The 21,929-nt window shown below is 37.9% G+C and overlaps 2 protein-coding genes across 2 annotated transcripts; one reads left to right on the top strand and one right to left on the bottom strand.

Annotated features, from left to right (window-relative positions):
* The first annotated feature begins 5,346 nt into the window (after positions 1 to 5,346).
* gtf2a2 (general transcription factor IIA, 2) lies at positions 5,347 to 8,376 on the top strand. The gene is made up of 4 exons (XM_051938952.1): positions 5,347 to 5,514; positions 6,878 to 6,982; positions 7,068 to 7,225; positions 8,163 to 8,376. Coding segments are annotated over exons 1-4 (336 nt in total). The 5' UTR covers positions 5,347 to 5,442; the 3' UTR covers positions 8,164 to 8,376.
* A 1,036-nt stretch (positions 8,377 to 9,412) lies between these two features.
* On the bottom strand, positions 9,413 to 21,471 carry znf395a (zinc finger protein 395a). The gene is made up of 10 exons (XM_051938811.1): positions 21,210 to 21,471; positions 17,186 to 17,352; positions 16,783 to 16,889; positions 16,574 to 16,683; positions 14,595 to 14,797; positions 14,418 to 14,518; positions 13,741 to 14,014; positions 13,468 to 13,560; positions 11,652 to 11,722; positions 9,413 to 11,563 (listed from the first exon to the last, which is right to left on the bottom strand). Exons 2-10 carry the CDS (start codon positions 17,348 to 17,350, stop codon positions 11,452 to 11,454), a joined length of 1,236 nt encoding a protein of 411 aa, XP_051794771.1. The 5' UTR covers positions 17,351 to 17,352; positions 21,210 to 21,471; the 3' UTR covers positions 9,413 to 11,451.
* Between the last annotated feature and the right edge of the window lie 458 nt (positions 21,472 to 21,929).

The raw sequence follows: 21,929 nt of genomic DNA, 5'->3' as shown, positions 1-21,929 counted from the left end.
AAACTGAGGGAAGATAAATCCAGTAAAATCTCATTTTCACTGTTTTGTTCTCATGGTGTGTAGACGGTTTTACTCTGGTAGCTAACAGCGTTAAGGCAACAAATATTCAAACCCATCAGGAGAACTACAATTAACTACGTAAAGACTAAACCTGAAAACCACCAAAAAGATGCAAAAACACCAACGAGCATCACTACGAGCTACGAAACTGATAAAAGTAGACAAAAAAACAACAAAGTAGACACAAAACCAAACAATAGAGACATTAAAACAAAGCAAATGGACAAAATACTAATAAAATAAACATTAAAACAACAAAATAGACACAAAATGGACACAAATCAAGCACAAAGTGCCATAAAAAAATCACCAAAAATAGATGCAAACAGTCAACGAGAACCAGAAAATATAAAACAATCTTTCAAATCCATCAGCAGAACTACAATTAACTCCTAAAAGAGTCAAATTTACCTAAAACTACCAACAAAAAGAAGCAAAAACACCAAAAAGAGTCACAAAGCAATCAGAACGAGCTACAAAACAGATAAAAATGACACTAAACCAACAAAAACAAACAAAGAGTCAATAAAACCCACCAAAAATAGACGCAAAACAATGAAAGACACACAAATAAGATGCAAAATACAACAACATTATTTAAAGCCATCAGGATAAATTCTAATTTGAGAATTCTCCATAAAGGACTTCTGAAAAGAAGCAGTGCAAACAACAGGGACTGCAACATCTCGTCCTTTCAATGAAAAGCATCAGCAGAACTGCAATCACAGCTAAAAGAGTCAAATTTACCTGAAAAAAGAGTCACAAAACAATGACAACGAGCTGCAAAACAGATAAAAATAGACAAAAAAAAACAACAAAATACACACAAAGGCAACAAAAGAAACATAAAACAAGAACAAAAAGCCAAAAAAAAAAATCACCAAAAATAGAAAAGAAAACAACCGAAGAGACGAAAAATGATGCGAAATATAAAAACGTGTTTCATCAGTAGATTTACTGCAGATCTGACAAAGTTCAAGTCTTTAGTTTCTGAAATCAGCTGCAGGTCCTTAAAACTCTTTATCAGTTTGATTTGAAGCTTTAAAGTCGGAAACTTTTCTGTCAGAACAACAAAAAACACAAACTTTCTCTCATGTTCAACAAGTCAAAGACAAAAAACTAAACATGAAACCGTCTGTCTGATCAAAGCGAGCGTCTGCTGCTGCTCTGCTGCCTTCCTCACTCATCATGACTCATCGACTCCTTTCTAAACCTCCAGATTAAACCAGCAAACAAACAATTAGTGGAGTCAACGAGAACAATTAACAGGAGGCCCAGAGGAGCCAATGTGCATCCAGAATGAGCTCATTATCATACGGTGAAGGATGGAGGAGCTGCTGCTGTTAGCGGAGCATTAATCAGCTGATTAACCTCCTCAGAGGAACCAGCTCACAATGACATCTGAAGCCCCAGAGCAGCAACTTTCACCGTTTCTGTCACATAAAGTCAGAATTTAATCCTTTAAAGTTAAATAAATGGATTTAGTGGTCGTCCACAGCAATGTAGAGGCAAGAAAACACAAAAATCTACCGAGAAAATCCAGAAAACGAACACAAAGAGCAAAAAACAATAAAAATCTACCAAGAAAATCCAGAAAACGAACACACAGAGCCAAGAAAATACCAAAATTATATCAAAAAGATCAACAGAACAAACAAAAAAAACTGAAAAATACACCAAAACGATCGAGTAAGCAAACACAAAGAGCAAGAAAACACCAAAAACAACCAAAAAACAACCAAAAATGATGCTAAGTGAATGTTAGCATGAAGAGAAACACCAAAGATTCATCATTCAGACAGAATCTGTTCAAAAGGAGGCTGAAAGTCTGAACTTCCACTGGTTTACAGACAACAATAAAGAAACACCAAAAAGATCCACAAAACAAACAAAGAGACACAGAATACAAAAAAGTCCCCAAAGAACACAGAACAGATTCAAAATCTAAACAAAGAACGACAATTAACTGCTAAAAGACTAAAACTGACCTAAAAATCACCAAAAAGATTAAAAAAACACTAAAAGTCAGAAAACAAACCCAACCAGCTACGAAAGACAGAAACAGACACTAAAGCACAATGAGCCAAAAAAACTCACCAAAAACATAAGCAAAGCAACCAAAGAGACACTAAACAACCATGAAATGACAGAAGAAAGCATCCAACCTGCAGCATGAAGCTACAAACAGAAGATATAAAACATGAAGCAGCTGAACAGCGTTTCACCTGTAAGCTGATGTCTCTGAGATCCAGCAGCTCGTTGGACTCACCTGGACATCACAGTTCAGGTGTCCTGGTTCTGATGGTTCTCCTGGTTCCTCTGCAGCAGAACAGAACCACAGTTTCATCCTCAGACTCTGGAACTCCTGAAGATCAGCAGCAGGTGTGACTTACTGAGCATGCTCAGTAGGAGCTTCATGAGTCCAGTTTACTGAATAAAGGAGACATGATTTGATGTGTGGCTGCACAGTGGAACAGTGGTTAGCACGTTCGCCTTGCAGCAAGAAGATCCCCGGTTCAAATCCCGGCCTGGGCCTGGGATCTTTCTGCATGGAGTTTGCATGTTCTCCCTGTGCATGTGTGGGTTTTCTCCGGGTACTCCGGCTTCCTCCCACAGTCCAAAAACATGCTGAGGTTAATTGGTTACTCTAAATTGTCCGTAGGTGTGAATGTGAGTGTGATTGTGTGTCTGTATATGTAGCCCTGTGACAGACTGGTGACCTGTCCAGGGTGTCCCCTGCCTTCACCAGAGTCAGCTGGGATAGACTCCAGCACCCCCCATGACCCTAGTGAGGATAAAGTGGTGTATAGAGGATGGATGGATGGATGTAAACAGTGAATCTTCACCTCTTTATTTAGACTTTGTGGCTGAATCCCAAACCCCCCCTACACACTCCCCCTCCACTACCGAGTGTCACTCCAAAAGAAGTCACACTCACAGCTGTGGAGGGCACCTATTATTGAAGGGGGAGGGTATAAATACGATCGTCAGGAATGGGACGCCCTGTCGCCTCACCGGAAAACGGAAGACGTCATCGCCATGGTAACACAAAGACGCCTACTGTCATGGCTGTAGCGCTGTGGCACAGGTTGCAACTAACAAGGATCGCTGCTGCTTCCAGAAGACAAAAGCGTCCCACTTTTTTTTCACTCACATGTTTTCCAATCCTATTATCTGGCATTTCAAATCCAACAAATCAATAAATGAATTCTGTCAGTTGTGTTCAAATTTTAAGGTGTCAGGGGGTGCACAATTAAATCAAACGTCAGCAGAGAAGATTTGTTTCTTTTGATTTATCTTTTTTCACCACTCTTTTTGTGATGTTCTGTCAGTGTGAAAAAGGCGTGGGAGAAATAAGGAATGCATGTGGAACTCACATCTATATGTTGTTTCCTCCTCCATTTCGATGTTGCACTTCCTGAAAAAGTTGTCCAGAGTGAGCATCGATGCAGACTCGCTATTTAAGGGCTGAACAGTCCACTCTCCCTCCGCACTACGCGGTTTGGGACGGCCCTTAATATGGAGGACCCTCCACGGGAACGCGCAAACGGAGGGGTAGTGTGTAGGGGTAGTGTGAAGGGGCGGTTTGGGATTCAGCCTGTGAATCTGTGTTTGGGTCAGACTGAGCACACTCAGAGGTCAGAGGTCATGGGGAGGCTCCACTACACACATGTTCACTTACAAACATCATCACAGACACACAACTTGCAGCCTGAGGAAGGAACTGAAAGATGGAGGATAAACAGGATGTTTGTGTTGTTCTGATGATTTGACGTCTCGCTGTGTTTGCTGTTTGTGCTACAGTCTTTATCTGTGTTCATAAGAAACATGAAGTCACAGCTTCTAGATTCTTCTTTTCTCTGCAGGTTTATTCAGAATTCTGATATTTATGTATGATCAAGAAACATGAAGCCGCAGAGAAAAGAGATCAAATAACGCATATCCTGGTTAATTACTATCAGAATAGAAACAGAGGAAGTGTGAATGTTGGTGGAGAGAATCTCTTTTATGTCTGATGTTCTGCTGCCATCTAGTGTTTGATGCAGTTTAAAGAAAAACAGAATTATTTAGCTTCTGTGATATTTCTGTTGTAGAGCTTTAAAATGTATTTAAAAGAATAAAAATGGTCATAAAGGCTGAATAATCAACAACAACAGGGTGTTAAACTAAAAAACACATTAATTTATTTTTAGAGCAACAAAAACAATGAAAACAAACATGAGTTAAAGGAGTTCCTACTGAGTCACAAACAAACAGAACCTTTAAAATACACAGCAGGAGATTTTATAAGAAAACATTTAAACAGAACATCACATCTGTTTGTGGTCATTTGTGTGTTTTTGTACACATGTTTGTGTTTCTGCCCCACAGGAAAAAAAAACGCAATCTGAGAATAAAGACAAATCTTTTTATGTACTTTGTATTTATTTACATTTTGCTTTACTGTTGATTTTATATACATTATATTTATCATTCGAAGGTTTTTTATTATTTTTTAAAACATTTTCCTCTTTGTAATTTAGTATTTTTGTCATTTGTTTTAAGAATTTATAGTTTTTAATTAATATTTGATCTTCATTGTTTTTGTTGTTTACATGTAGGCTTTGCTTTTAACCTTAAATATTTTCATATAAATTTGTTATTTTTTAACTTCATTTAGATGCATCATTTTTAAGTCTTAATCTAGTTGTCTCTATATTTAGCTTATATTTTCATTATTTGTTTTCTTGTTGCATCACATTTTTCCTGCTTTATTAAAACAACATCTTGTAGAAAAGAAATCTTAAAAAAATGAAACGAATACAATAAAAGATATTTTTTTTGTTGTTGTTACTTTTGCTCATAAACAAACAGAAAATAAACAGAAAAAAATCTAAATGTTGGACGTCTGACATCTCTTAAATGGACCCGTAAAAAATCTAAATATATTAAAAGATAAGAAGAGAAGATTATAGATGAAATATAGATAAAATTGATTGACTGATCGATACTGCATGGATCCCCTGAGAAAACTTGTCACAGTTTCTGCGTCAAGTCAGCGACTTTCACACCAAAATCTGATTCCTTCCCTTCAAAATAAATGCACAGACTATAGCAGATCATATTTCCAGAAATATGAGAGAGACCGTTCAGCAGGTTTTAAATTTAAGTCCAACATCTAATCCGTTGACTACACCTGAATCCGTTCAAAACGCTCATTAAATCTAAATAAATCTATGAATTTAAATTTTTAAATCGTGTGGATTACTTTTATTTTGAAGAGCCCGAGCGGCAGTGTGATGTCATCTTATTGCTGCTAGCTTGTTGCGCAGGGACGCAGCCGTTAGCTCAATTAGCTCGCTGTGTGTTTGTAGGAACTCTTCCGCTGTTAGTAGTTTAATCATGGCCTACCAACTGTACAGGAACACCACGCTGGGGAACAGTCTGCAGGAGAGTCTGGACGAGCTCATACAGGTGAACGAACGGCGACACGGCGGCCGCTGGCTCCCCGGTGCCCCGCATTAGCCTCCTGCTAACAACTCCATCCGCTGGTTAGCCGTTAGCTGCTAACTGCACTTTGTTTCTGCGCTGATTCATTTCTGACCGCAGCAAACATCATCTGTGTAGCTAAAATACAGTAGTTATTAGCTGCTGTAACTAATTAGCATCGGTGTTAAAGTCCTGACGTGTCGGTAAACGGTGAGTGAAGGTCAGAAAGTTAGCAGGAGCTGATTGTTCATTAAAATCAGCCGTGAAGTCACAGCAGAGTCACTGTTTACCTTCAGGACTCTTCTGATCTGTTGGGAAGTACTTTACCTTACTGAATCGGAATTTATTCTCCGCTGCAGATACAGTCTGTTGGATTCTCAGCTGACATGATGCAGAATGAACTGTTAATCAGTCCAGTTGTGTTTATATAGAATTTAAAGCAGAAATGTAAAAAAAAAATCACAATTCCAGCTCTTAGATGTGAAAAATGCAGCTTGTCTCCTGATAAACTGAATATTTTTTGGATTTAGAGGAAAATCCAGACCTGGAAACTGTCTGAGTTTATCTGTTTGTCTTTGTTTTAACTCTCAATACTCTCAGAAACTCATTTATGAAGTTACAGCCTGAGTTCTCAGGATTTCTGCTGCTGTCAGTTAACACGTCCCACAAGACAAGCTAACATTAGCTCAAAACAAGCTAACATTAGCCTGAACAGGATAACATTAGCCAAAGCAAGCTAACATTAGTTAACAGAAGCTAACATTTGCCAAAACAGCATAACATTAGCCTACACAAGCTAACATTAGCCTAAACAAGCTACCGTTAGCCTAAACACGGTAATGTTAGCTGCTACATTAGCCTAAACAAAATATTAGCTGCTACATTAGCCCAAACATGATATTGTTAGTCGCTACATTAGCCTTTATGGAATAATGTTAGCTGATATATTAGCCTAAACAGGATCATGTTAGCCGCTACATGAGCCCAAACAGAATATTTAGCAGTTGCTTTAGCCCAATCAGCGTAACATTAGCTGCTACATTATCCCAACAGGGTAATGTTAGCCGCTATATTAGCCCAAGAAGAATAGTGTTAGCTGCTACATTAGCCCAAACATTGTAATATTTGCCACTACATTAGTCCAAACAGGGTAATGTTATCCGCTACATTAGATAAAGTTAGCTGCTGTGTTAGCCTGATAAAGGTAGCCTAGCCAGAATGATTCCAGATGTTGCGTTTCTGAATCTGCTGTTGGTATAAAACCATTTCTCTGCTTCTTGTTTTACTGTAAACTTGTGACTTTCCTGAATAAAACAGAACTAAACATTTCTGATTATTTTGTCTTCAGACTCAGCAGATCACTCCTCAGCTCGCCCTCCAGGTTCTGCTCCAGTTCGATAAAGCCATCAACACGGCGCTCGCCAACCGGGTCCGAAACAGAGTCAACTTCAGGGTGAGTCCTCCAGGAACACCAGCAGGAACCTGAGAGAACACTGACCGGTTCTGTTTATCTGACCCGGTTCTGTTTCCGTTCTCAGGGTTCTCTGAACACGTACCGGTTCTGTGACAACGTGTGGACGTTTGTCCTGAACGATGTGGAGTTCAGGGAGGTGACCGACCTGGTGAAGGTGGACAAGGTGAAGATTGTCGCCTGTGACGGGAAGAGCGAGTCGACCCAGAACAAAACGGACAAATGGTGAACATTTCACTTCCACACGCTTCACACGGGAACGAGACAGTTAGCCGCTATATTAGCTTGAACGAGACAATGCTAGCTGTTACATTAGCCTGAACAAGACAATGTTACCTTAAACGAGATCACAGCAGCCACTATGCTATGCAGAAAAAGCTAACATTAGCTGCTGTGTTAGCCTAATTAACATAGTGTTACCCCAACATGCTAGCCTCTGTGTTAGCCGCTAAACAAAGCAATGATAGACAAAACAAGATAACATCAGCAGTCAGATTAGCTTGAACAACACGTCTTTGGCCTAAACAGGATGTTAGCAAAAACAAAATAATGTTAGCCTTAGCAGGGCATTAGCTTAAACAAAAAATAACATTGGCCTAAGCAAGATTACATTGACGTCAACATTACCCAATGCTACACTGTGTTAGCTACTACAGTAGCCTAAAAGAGATATTAGCCACTACTTGGCCCAAAACAAAATTACCTTAGCTGTTAGCTTAAGCTGTTAGGTTAGCCTAAAGAGGTTCTTGTTAGCTTAACTGCTATGTTAGCCTAAATAATATAAAATTAGCTGCAATGTCAGTCTTCTGCTGTGTGTGTATTTCCTGTAGCTAACAGGTTTCTTCTTCTGTGTGTGTATTTCCTGTAGCTAACAGGTTTCTTCTTCTGTGTGTGTATTTCCTGTAGCTAACAGGTTTCTTCTTCTGTGTGTGTATTTCCTGTAGCTAACAGGTTTCTTTTTCTGTGTGTGTATTTCCTGTAGCTAACAGGTTTCTTCTTCTGTGTCTGTATTTCCTGTAGCTAACAGGTTTCTTCTTCTGTGTGTGTATTTCCTGTAGCTAACAGGTTTCTTCTTCTGTGTCTGTATTTCCTGTAGCTAACAGGTTTCTTCTTCTGTGTCTGTATTTCCTGTAGCTAACAGGTTTCTTCTTCTTCTCTTCAGATGCAGATGGACGTCTGAGTTTCTGTCAGCTGATCTGGACTGTACATATAATTTATTACAGCACAGTCGAATGAGAGAGTGTGTGTTTACCTGTATGTGTGTGTTTACCTGTATGTGTGTGTGTTTTTTTATCTTCATCAGTTTAAAGGAGGTTTTGTTCAGTTTGTTGTTTTGGACCTGAATCATCTGTAATAAAACTTTATTTAAAACACGATTCTTCTTCTCCTCCTTATTAGCTTTACTGAAAGTGATCAATAAATGTTTAATAATCAATAACTGATAATGTTTCAGTTAACAGGATCAAACTATTTATAGAGATGTTAAAATAATAAAATATGAGCATCTTCAGCTCGAATAGTTTTATTTTTATATGTTCATTTTGTACATTAATTTTACTAATTTATAAATGTGAATCTTGATAGTACTTTAATAGTTTTATTTACATATATATGAATAAATTACACAAAAATAAAGTTAAGTACACATAATACATACATATATATATATATATACATATGTACTTATTGTTTTTTTTTTTAAATTACTAATTTAGGGAACTCCTTACAACTGAGAATCATAAATTTTATGTACTTTGAGTTTATTTACATGCATTTTTATTTTATTTTTAGAATTTATTTCTATTATAGAAATTTCATTTTTGTCATTTATTTTAAAATTCATTTTTTTTCCTGATTTAATTTTAGTTGTTTTTTTCATGTAGTTTTTGCTTTTAATTTTAAATATTTTTTATAATTTGTTTTTTAGATTTAGTTATTTTTATATATATAATTTTTGGTGGGCTGCACAGTGGTACAGTGGTTAGCACTTTTGCCTTGCAGCAAGAAGATCCCCGGTTCAAATCCCGGCCTGGGATCTTTCTGCATGGAGTTTGCATGTTCTCCCTGTTCATGCGTGGGTTTTCTCCGGGTACTCCGGCTTCCTCCCACAGTCCAAAAACATGCTGAGGTTAATTGGTTACTCTAAATTGTCCGCAAGTGTGAATGTGAGTGTGATTGTGTGTCTGTATATGTAGCCCTGTGACAGACTGGTGACCTGTCCAGGGTGTCCCCTGCCTTCACCCGAGTCAGCTGGGATAGACTCCAGCACCCCCCATGACCCTAGTGAGGATAAAGTGGTGGATAGAGGATGGATGGATGGATGGATGATTTTTAGTCTTAATCTAGTTCTCTCTATATTTATTTATTTATTTATTTTTATTTTTCTTGTTGCATCAAATCAAACAACCAGAATATTTTTTTTCTGCTTTATTTAAGCATTGGGTAGAAAAAAATCGTAAAAATGAAATGATTACAGTAAAAAATGTTTTTTTGTTGTTTTTGTTCGTAAACACAGAGAACATAAATAGAGAAAAATCTAATTCTGGACGTCTGACGTCGGATAAATGACCTAGAAAACATCTGGATGTTTCTAAAGACAGAAGATTAAAGATAAAATACAGATGAAAGGATTTATTGATCGATACTGCATGGATCCTCTGAGGACAGGAAATGGCTTCTGATTCCAGACGACTGAACAGAGACGGATGGAGGACGAGGACAGGTGAGGACAGGTGAGACAGGAAGTCAAACATCAAACTCTGATTTTCAGTTTCTGGTTGTAAATGAACTCTTCGTTTTCCTTTCCATGATTTCTGAACCTCAAACGTCTGATTTGATTTAAAAGTTAAAAAAAAAACAGTAAAGTTTGGATCTGAAACCACCTGATCATCGACATGTTTGAACATTTAAACTCAGTCTGGATCAGTTTATTAGGAACGCTTCTGCTGTTCGGCTCCACATCAGGTCCTTCAGAATAAAGTCACAAATTTAAAAAAAAAAGATCAAAATATTCTGTTAAGGCTGAAATTATGAATCCATGTTTTACTGTTCAGCTTAGAAATGACTAAAACTAATCATTTGTTTTTTTCATTTAGTTATTGGACAGTTTCTAACTGATAATTTGGAATTCATTTCTTCATTAATAATAATTAATCAGCTGTTTGGTTCTAAAATGTCAGAAAATTTCCTCAGAGATTTTCAGTTTACTGTCAGAGGAAAGAAACCAGAAAATATTCACGTCAAAATTCAGACTGTTTTTATTTTTTAAAAATGACTCAAATCTATAAATTGATGATCATTAATAGCTTCAGCATTAATCTGCTTCAATTAAACTGATCTGAGAGTAAAACTGTAAATATTAATGTTCACTTTGTTCAGCTGTTTCTGCTACTTTCTCCTCATTTAACCTCCTGTTGTTTTCATTTACAGGCACAAAAATATTGTTTCCTTGTCTGAAAAAATTCCAAAAATTCAGCAAAAAAATCCCAAAATTTCTGAAAATTTGCAAAACCTTCAGGAAGACAATTCCAATAATTTCTTAAAAATGTCCCTTATAATTGTTATTTTAAAATAACTAATTTGGCAAGAAAATTTTTAAAAATAAGTACAAATCTTCCAAAAAACCTCAAAAATATCTAAAGTGATTACATATATATCAGTAAAACTTCTAATATTTTCTTTAAGAACGTTCAGAAAAAAATCAGCCAAAATCCAGCTAAATGTTCTTAAAGAAACATTTTTTTAACTTTTCTTTTTCCCCATCAAAAATTCCCAAAAATGTTGATAATGTGGACATCAGATGTTTCACTGTGAAAATATTATTTACTGGTCTGAAAAGAATCCAAAAATTCAGCAAAAGATTCCCCAAATTTACAGAAAATTTACAAAATCATCAAGAAGAAAATTCTAAAAATTCCTTAAAAATTTTGTTTTTAAAAAATCCACAAATTTGGCAAGAAATAAATGTTTAAAAAAAAAATTGTAAATATATTCAAAAAATCCTAAAAATATCTAAAGTGATTCCATATATATATATATATATATATCAGCAAAACATTCAGAAAAAAATCAGCCAAAATCCAGTGAATGTTGCTGGATTTTGGTTAATTTCTTCTGAATGTTTCCAAAGAAACATTTTAACTTTTTATTTTCTACCAAAAATATTTCTGAAAAATGCTGAAAATCTGCAAGTTTTCACTTCGAAAATATCATTTTTTTCTACATTTTCAAACTTTAAGGACAACAAGACGAGGGTTAAAACAGTGAAGCTGCTGTTCCGAATAAACTGACCGCTGAGTGTTTAAAGTTGTGTTTCCAGATGTTTCCAGGTGTTTTTCGTTCAGGTCCAGATGCTGCTTCTGACATTTAGCTGCCGATCAGTTCATAGAGTTCTTTAAGACTCGTGACAATAAATGAAGGAAATGTGTTGAAGGTCCAGCAGGGGGCGCCGTTCAGTCGGTGAAGCGCTGGCAAGCCTTCTTCCAGCGACACGCCGTGCACCACTGCTCCCTGTGCTCGATGCCGTACACCTTACGACACTTCTTAGCCTCGCCTCGGACCCTCCTGATAGACAGAAACATAATATATCATCTATATAAACTATAAATACTGTAAATATAACAATATACAACAATGAGATAACAACACCAACCTGCAGGGGGCGCTGTGATGCTGCAGCCACTGTTCACCAACACTGACTGAACGAACACGAAAGGACACACCCTGAAGAAGAAGAAGAAGATGTTTATGGTTTGTTTTAGCAGAAACTAACACTGACTGTTTAAAATGTTAATATTTGTTGTTGAAAAGTCAAAAAGACACAAAACGTCTCAACAGCAAAACAAAGAACAACTCAGAACGATGCAAAAACAACAGAAACAGAAAAAAACATAACCAGAGAGACGAAGAATTAATGTAAGGACACACACAGCTACTGAAAAAGACACAAAAGTGGCATTAAATAAATCACATATTAGCCACAAAAACACAGAAACCAACAATAAAATCAACAAAATCAACCTTAAAAGGACACAGAATGTAAAAAGAGAAACACAAACCGACTAAAAAACCCGAAGGAGAAGCAAAGGAACCACAACAACACATGGAACACCCACAAAGAGACACACAAAACACATTAAAGATGCAAAATAAAGACAACCAGATGCTCAAATACATGCAAAACTATCAGAAAGAAACACACACCAACTGAAAACAATGCAAAATAAACACACAAAAAACCACAACAACACACAATACTGATATAAAGAGACGGTAAACCACAACGAACAGAAGACAAATGAGGCACAAAATGACCACAAAACATAAAAAACTACTTTAAAAAGATGCTAAATGAACACAGACAGACACACAAACACGCCACTGTCTGGTTTGTGTGTCTGTTTGTGTGTCGGCCTGCAGGAGGCGACGCTGAGCCGATGGAAACCTTTGAGGGGTTTTCCAGAAGTAAAGGACTGAACAGAATGAAACCAGTTTAAACCGGCTGCAGCCGCACAAAAACACACAACTGAACAACCGAAAGCAGAAGTGAGACTGAAGCAACGCAACGAAAATAAATGAGACGAGAGAGCAGGAAAACCAACAACAGAAGATGAGAAATGAAAAAATAACCAGAAAGACACACAAGACAAGCACAGAGACACATAAAACAACTACAAAGACACACAAAACAACCACAAAGAAACACAAAACAACCACAAAGAAACACAAAACAACCACAAAGAAACACAAAACAACCACAAAGAAACACAAAACAACCACAAAGAGACACAAAACAACCACAAAAGCACATAAAACAACTACAAAGACACACAAAAGAACCACAAAGAGACACAAAATGACCACAAGGAGACACAAAACAACCACAAAGAAACACAAAACAACCACAAAGAGACACAAAACAACCACAAAAGCACATAAAACAACTACAAAGACACACAAAAGAACCACAAAGAGACACAAAATGACCACAAAGAGACACAAAACAACCACAAAGAAATACAAAACAACCACAAAGAAACACAAAACAACCACAAAGAGACACAAAACAACCACAAAGAAACACAAAACAACCACAAAGAGACACAAAACAACCACAAAGATGCAAAACAACAACAAAAAACACAAAACAACTTCAAAAACACAAAATAACAAAGAAAGATGGAAAATTCACAAAAAGAGAAACAAAACAATCACGAAAAAATAAAAAACAGCGAAAGAAAACGTTAAGTAAACATAAATACGCACAAACAACCTCACTTGAACACACAGATGCACAAAGCAACTAAAAACGATGCAAAATCACACAAAACTAAAGACACGCAAACCAACTAAAAACGTGAAACAGTAGCAAAAAAAATAATCACAAAAACACACAAAAAAAGACACAAAATGAACACAGACACTGACTGGATCCACAGTTTCCATAAACCACAGCTCTGAGGGTTCACCTGTTTGTGGCAGGTGGTGGGCGGAGCCGTCCCTGGGAAGGTCGGCGTGGTCAAAGGAGCTGCTGACACCACCTGACCTGGAGGAGGAGGAGCCTAAAAAACAACATGGAGAACATTACAAACTAATGTTACACATTTAGCTTTACTCACCACAAACACCACAAACAGACACAAAACTACCACAAAGACACACAAAACGACCACAAAAAGCCACAAAACACTTGCTGCTGTTTTAACTATATAATTTAATCATGTCACTAAGCCCCGCCCCACCTGGTAGGAGTGCTCTGATTGGACCTGCCAGAAACTGCCGGAGGAGGAGGGGGCGGAGCTACTCAGAGCGCCGCAGGAGGGGGAGGAGGGAGACGAGGGGGAGGGGGGAGGAGGGAAGAGGGGAGGAGGCGAGGGGGGGGAGAAGGAGGAAGGGACGGGGCCACACAGCAGTGGAGTGGGTGGAGACTGGCACAGCGGCTGCTCCCATTGGTTTATCTCGGTGTAGTAGAAATCCTCCTCACTGCGGGAACAGCGCTCATGTTCACCACCACGGCTGGAAGGTCAGACGGTAAAGGTCAAAGGTTAAACAACAACAGAGACACAAAGAGACACAAAACAACAACAAAGAGACAAAACAACAACAAAGACACAAAGGGACAAAAAATAACATCCAAGATGCAAAACAACAACAGAGACATAAAGAGACACAAACAACAACAAAAGTAGAAGTTAAAGGTTATTATTGCAGAAAAATGAAGACCATTTAAAATACAGTTTGGAAAACAGAATTACAACTTTTCAACTTCATCGTTTTCAGACTGAGACTCAGAACATTTTTTTTAACTCAAACGTTGTCCAGATGTGTAACCTTCAGAACTCCAGATGAGAGGCTGAACGTTCATGTTTGGTTTAGTCTTTAGATCATATCTAACTCAGGTGTGTCAGGGGAGCCTTACCACAGGTGTGTCGTCCTGATGTGGCGTTTGATTCCCACTACAGACGTCAGAACTTTCCCACAGCTCGGCCACAGACACCTGAACGCTGCCTTCACCGAGTTCTGCAGGAACAAACTCACGTAAGCGTCTTTATTTTGGCCCTCTGCTGCCACCGTACCTCCGTAGATCAACGCTCACCCTGCGTTTCCGCGGCGCCGGCTCGTCGAATAGCACCTGCTCCAGCTCCATGTCCAGGCCCTCGTCGGTGGGCGGGACCACGCCGGCGTCAGGCTCTGCGATTGGTGGAGAGGGCATGGGGCTGGAGGGGGCGTGGCCGACACTCCAGTAGCCGCTGCTGCCGCTGTCGGAAAAATCACTGCCACCGCAATCCATGGCTGGAGCTGGAGGACCAGAAAACACCATCAGAGCTCCAGAAAACACCATCGGAGCTCCAGAAAACACCATCGGAGCTCCAGAAAACAACATCGGAGCTCCAGAAAACAACATCGGAGCTCCAGAAAACAACATCGGAGCTCCAGAAAACATCATCGGAGCTCCAGAAAACACCATCAGAGCTCCAGAAAACATCACTGGAGCTCCAGAAAACACCATCAGAGCTCCAGAAAACATCATCGGAGCTCCAGAAAACAACATCAGAGCTCCAGACAACACCATCAGAGTTCCAGAAAACATCAGAGCTCCAGAAAACACCATCGGACCTCCAGAAAACAACATTGGAGCTCCAGAAAACATCATCAGAGCTCCAGAAAACACCATCAGAGTTCCAGAAAACATCAGAGCTCCAGAACACATCATCAGAGCTCCAGAAAACATCAGAGCTCCAGAAAACACCATCAGAGTTCCAGAAACATCAGAGCTCCAGAAAACACCATCGGAGTTCCAGAAAACATCATCGGAACTCCAGAAAACAACATCAGAGTTCCAGAAAACATCAGACCTCCAGAAAACATCATCGGAGCTCCAGAAAACATCATCAGAGTTCCAGAAAACATCATCAGAGCTCCAGAAAACAACATCAGAGCTCCAGAAAACATCAGACCTCCAGAAAACATCATCGGAGCTCCAGAAAACATCATCAGAGGTCCAGAAAACATCATCAGAGTTCCAGAAAACATCATCAGAGCTCCAGAAAACAACATCAGAGTTCCAGAAAACATCAGACCTCCAGAAAACATCATCGGAGCTCCAGAAAACATCATCAGAGGTCCAGAAAACATCATCAGAGATCCAGAAACATCAGAGCTCCAGAAAACATCAGACCTCCAGAAAACATCATCGGAGCTCCAGAAAACATCATCAGAGTTCCAGAAAACATCATCGGAGCTCCAGAAAACACCATCAGAGTTCCAGAAAACATCATCGGAGCTCCAGAAAACAACATCAGAGTTCCAGAAAACATCAGAGCTCCAGAAAACACCATCAGAGCTCCAGAAAACATCTGAGCTCCAGAAAACATCAGACCTCCAGAAAACATCATCGGAGCTCCTCTAAAAGCAACAAGATCAGATTTAATCACCAAAGATCAACAAAGGATTCCTAAAAATGTCTCCAGAGTAAAAATAAATGTCATCCTATCCGTGATCGTTCTTTAATTATTCAGACTTCTAATTATCCTGCAGAATACTGAAGGTTTATCTAAATGTTATCAACTAACATTCTGCTGTTTTTTACCTAAAAATAATAATAAAATAATAATGAGTAGTTTCTAAAAATAACAGATTTTATCTAGAGGTAAAAATCAAGAATGATGGAGGATTTGTTCTGAATTTTATTACTAACATTTTTGCTTTTGTAAGTGTTTTTCAAATATGCTACGGATGTTTGTTTGTTTTGTGTTGTTTTTTATTGTTGCCTGTTGTTGCTTATCATGTTTGTTTTGTTGTTGTTTACGCTTGCTGTTATAATTTCTTGTCATCTGTTATTGCCTGTTGTAGTTTGTTGTCCATTATTGTTGTTTGTCATCTGCCGTCACTGATTGTTGTTTGTTGTTGTTACCTGTCATCATTTGTTGTTATTGTTTCTGGTTGTCCATTGTTGTTGTCTGTTGCAGTTTTTGTTTGTTTTCTGTTGTCACTGTAGTTGCTTATTGTTGCCCTCTCTTGTTGTCACCTGTCATCATTTGCTGTTGTTGTTTACTGTTGTTGTTTGTTGCTTACCTGTAGTGTCTGGGTGGGTGGGGCTCTGCAGCAGGGGGCTGCAGGACAAACTGCTGAGGACCATCGCTGCCATCAGCTCGTCCATGTCCACCTCCTGAGGACGCTGCTCACTGCAGGATGACAGGTAAACAATAAACAGTAAACATGGAGGTAAACAGTAAACAAACATGCAGGTAAACATGGAGGTAAACAGTAAAAAACAAACAGACCTTTTGGGGACATCGATGCAGGAGGAAACTGATCTGCAGGACGGAGACGATAACGGACCGTCGATCTGATCGACACCTGAAGGTTCACCTGCACACTGGAAGTACACCTGAGGGAGGAGTCAGACATGGATCAACCTGACTGGCTCACACAGCTGTCGGTCAAACAGAACTTCCTAATGAGGCCTCAGACACTGAGTTTTCCCCCTCAGGGGCTTTTAACAGCTTTTACAAAGAAATAAAACATGGTTCTGGGATTTTCTAAACCAGAAACTCCCAAAGACTCCCTGAACCTCAGAGGGACGATTCTGTAGTTTCCAGGAGATGAAAACAGGAAGTAGAATTAAATGTTTCTAGAGAATCTCTGCAGTAACATCCACCAAACTCCTGGTAGGGTTTTTCTCACCTTCAGTCCAGGATGAACTCTGGATCTGCTGCTGGCCTGTTGTCCTGCTGCCGTTGCCATGGTGACGTCGGTCTCACCTGTCTCCAGGTGTGTGTGAGTCGGACAGGTGGCGCTCAGCAGCGCCCCCAGAGGAGAACGTTTCCCCAGACGAGTCTTTGGTAACATTTCTGCAGAAAACACAAGAGTCTGTTATAACAAAACCTGATCACAGATATGCATCATGTTATTGGTAAAAACAGCTGATCACTCAGAGAACTTCATACAAGAGGTGGTGAAGAAACATCGACTGAGAAAAACTTGAAGATGGAACCATGAATCATTAGAAACATACTGGAGGGTGTAGGAAGAAGAGCTAAAGTTATACAACAAAGCTAACTACATGGATAATGTCATAGAAACAATTAACTGTACAGCGAAAGTCAAAGAAAGAAGCTAACTGTACAGTTAAACTTATTCAAAGAAGCTAACTACACAGCTAAAGTTATACAATGAAGCTAACTGTACAGCTAATGTCATAGAAAGTAGCAAACTGTACAGTTAAACTTATACAAAGAAGCTAATTACACAGCTAAAGTCATAGAAAGAAGCTAACTACACAGCTAAAGTCAGAGAAAGAAGCTAAGTAAAAAGCAAATATTATACAATGAAGCTAACTACATGGATGTCATAGAAACAAGCTAACTACACAGCTGAAGTCATACAAACAAGCTAACTGTAAAGCTAATGTCACAGAAAGAAGCTAACTGTGCAGCTAAAGTTATACAAAGAAGCTAACTACACAGCTAAACTTATAGAAAGAAGCTAAATACATCACTAACGTTATAGAAAGTAGCTAAATACACAGCTTAAGTCATAGAAAGCAGCTAACGGTACAACTGATGTCACAGAAAGAAGCTAATTACACAGCTAAAGTCAGAGAAAGAAGATAAGTAAAAAGCAAATATTATATAACGAAGCTAACTACATGGATGTCACAGAAACAAGCTAACTACACAGCTGAAGTCATACAAACAAGCTAACTGTACAGCTAATGTCACAGAAAGAAGCTAACTGCACATTTAAAGTCATACAAAGAAGCTAACTACAGAGCTAAAGTTATAGAAAGAAGTTGATTCCAGTCAGTTCATGCTGCCTTTAATAATAGATTGTTAGAATTTCATAATAACAGCAGCATTTTGAGATATAACACTTTATTCTCATCTCTGGTTGTTTCCTGCAGCAGCTTTAACAGCAAATAAATCTGGATTCAATAAAGTTTTCCTGCTTAATGAAAACTTTATTTGCATGTACTTGAGTAGGATTTAAAGTGTCAGACTGTTACTGCAGTACTTTTAAACGTGTTCCTGATGCTTTTACTGAAGGATGTTCTGCCGGGAAAACCTCAGCGAAGGATTAAAGCTCTGAGAGAAATCACAGTGAGTCATTTACAGTCAGAGAGAGTGTGTGTGTTAGTGTGTGTGTGTTAGTGTGTTTTAGTGTGTGTGTTAGTGTGTGTTACTGCAAATTCAGTAACTAACTGGTCGGAGGATTAAAGTGATGGCAGCAGATGGTTTCAGCTGTAAATCAACACTTCTTCGTCCCGTTACATCTGTTAACGGTGATTACTAAACTCTGTCGCCGTGGCAACGCCATGAAACATGCCGAATGGTTTCCTGTTAATCAGTGACTCACAGTTAAACCAGTCTGCAGCCGAAACACAACCACGTACAGTAGGAAGAGAAACACTGAAACAGGAGAAAGTTTGTGGACAAAAATCTAAACTGAAACAAACACAGATGTAGAAATATGCAGAAGATGGAAATGTGTCAAGAGTTATCTTCATTCAACCCGAGAAAACACATAAATAAACATCCACAAAGCAGTTTTTATTCAGTGAAGATAGCATTAAATGAAGGATAAATCCAGTGTAGACATTGTTAATGTGCTAAATGACTGTTCCAGCTGGAAGATTTTTAATGGAATATCTACAAATATCTCCCCAAAGTTCTGACTGAAACCCATCAAGAACCCGTGGACTGATGAAGAAATAAGTCTGAGGCTGAAAGACGGCAAACATAGTTGGACAGCACCATTTGTCGTCTTTCTGCCTCAGACTTGAGTCAGTTAAACTAATAGTATAATGATACCACCACCTCCATGCTTGATGGTAGGTTTAGTGTCCACAGGAGCCAAAGATAAACCAGAAGATTGAACCCAGAAAAAGTGAATTTAACCAAACATTAACATTTCTGTTTGGAAATTTATGATCCAGCAGATTTATTTATATTATATTATATTTATATTATTTATATAAACAAGACATCTTTAATAAATCTATGAAAGAACTAAAATGCAGGATTGTATTTTTACGATGTCTTTACTATATTTGTCCTGTATTTTAACTATATTTTTTACTGTAATTTTACTACATTTTACTCTGTTTTTATTGTATTTTCACTACATTTTAACTGTACTTTTTAATACACTTTTACTGTATTTTTAATATATGTTTCTATATTTTTACTCTATTTTCACTATAACTTTGATATATTTTTACTGTGTTTTTACTATATTTTGCTATATTCTTTTTTATTTTTATTCTATTTTACGGTATTTTTTGCTTTATTTTTAATGTATTTTTGATAGATTTTTACTATATTTTTGCTGCATTTTAACTATATTTTTACTGTATCTTTACTATATTTTTCTATATTTTTTCTGTTTATTATATTTTTTGTATATTTGTACTGTATCTTTACCATATCCTTTCTATATTTTTACTGTATCTTTATTGTGTTTTATGATATTTTTAATATATTTTACTGTATTTTTACTATATTTTCACTGTACTTTTACTACATTTTTTTGATATTTTTACTGTTTTTACAACATTTTTTCTATATTTTACTGTATTTTTTCTATATTTTTACTGTAATTTACTGCACTACCATTTAAAATTTCTGCTCACTTAGAAATGTCGTTATCGCTGAAAAAAAAAGCAGCTTTTGTTCAATGAAGATAACAAATGAGTGGTAAATCCAGTCTAGACATAATTGATGTGGTAAATGACTATTGTAGCTGTAAATGTTTAATGGAATATCTCCATAGGGGTACAGAGGAACATTTCCAGCAACCATCACTCCTGTGTTCTAATGCTACATTGTGTTAGCTAATGGTGCTGAAAGGCTCATTGATGGTTAGAAAACCCTTGTTCAGTTATGTTAGCATATGGATAAAAGTGGGAGTTTAATAGAAAACATGGAATTATCTGGATGACCCCAAACTTTAGAACGGTAGTGTAGCTATAGATAGAAATAAGCAAAATAAATAATTCAAAGCGTCAAAAAGTGAAATATACATATCTATCTATTAACAGGATAGTGAACAGAATTTGAAGTTTGATCGTCATTAATCTTGTGATTTATCCTCTGATCCGTTCAGAGACTCGATCTACAGCTCATCAGTTAAAGTTTCATCTTGTAAACGGATGAAACAGAGCAGATTTCACTCTTTTAGATTCATTTGAATGGTTTTTATTCTCCTGATTAGGACTACTTCCTGTTCTAAACTCTGTACTGAAGGAAAACATTTAAATCTGACTGAGACAAACTGATTAAATACAGATTTTACAACGATAGTATCGAATGAAATGTCTCAGTGTGAGGAGAACACAGACATTCTGTTGTTTAAAACTGTCTAACTGATCAGATTATTGATAATAATTAGTTGATCAGTATTTTCCATCCAGATCCAAACACACCCCCGTCCGTCTGCAGCTCTCAGCCAATCAGATCGTCCAAACAGTCCTGAATGAACAACAACTGCAGCTAACAGCCTGAACTCAGAAAGACAAACCAAAGCCTTAATCCTCTAAAACCAACAGAAACACAGAGTTCAGCCTCTCCACACCTGCAGATTCTCATTATCACTGATCAGAAAAGAGGCTTCAGGATGTTCTAACTCTGCAGATCTTCACCAGACCTTCATCTGAGAGGAAACAGGAAGCAGCAGTTTAAATAAACAGAGATAACAGAATGTCACCAACCTGAATTCTGAAGACACAACAAGCAGAAGCAGAAGAAGCTCCGCAGAGACTCTGCAGCTCAATGAGACTGAAAACTGCAACTGAAGACCAGCAGCAGAACCGGAGTCTAGGAAGACCAGGACCGGATCAGGACCGGATCAGGACCAGAGTCAAGAAACCAGACCAGACAAATGATCAGCTGGGAGTTTCCATCCAGTCAGGACTCAACAGAAGCTAAAAACACAGCTAAAATCATGGAAAGAAGCTAATTACACATTCAAAGTCATAGAAAGAAGCTAACTACACAGCTAAAGTCACGGAAAGAAGCTAATTACACAGCTAAAATCTTAGAAGCTAACTACACAGGTAAAATCCTGGAAAGAAGCTAACTGCACAGCTAAAGTAATAAAAGACGTTAACTACACATCTGAAGTCTTAGAAAGAGGCTAACAATACATCTAAAGCCATAGAAAGAATTAACAACACGTCTAGTCATAGGAAGAAGCTAACAACACAGCTAAAGTCATAGAAAGCGGCTAACTACACATCGACATTCTTAGAAAGAAGCTAATTAAACAGCTGACGTCATAGAAAGAGGCTAACATCACATCTAAAATCATGCAAAGAAGCTAACTACACAGGTAAAGTCATGAAAAGAACGTTTTTACTTTTCTTCTGTGTTGTGTTTTTTATTTTGTGTTAAATCTCCAGGAACTAACCTCCAGCATACACATCAGTATT

Source organism: Acanthochromis polyacanthus, chromosome 2 (assembly GCF_021347895.1).
Source record: "Acanthochromis polyacanthus isolate Apoly-LR-REF ecotype Palm Island chromosome 2, KAUST_Apoly_ChrSc, whole genome shotgun sequence".
NCBI classification, from domain to species: Eukaryota; Metazoa; Chordata; class Actinopteri; family Pomacentridae; genus Acanthochromis; species Acanthochromis polyacanthus.
The sequence above is the reverse complement of the archived record's forward strand: the minus strand, read 5'-3'. Positions and strand labels throughout refer to the sequence as shown.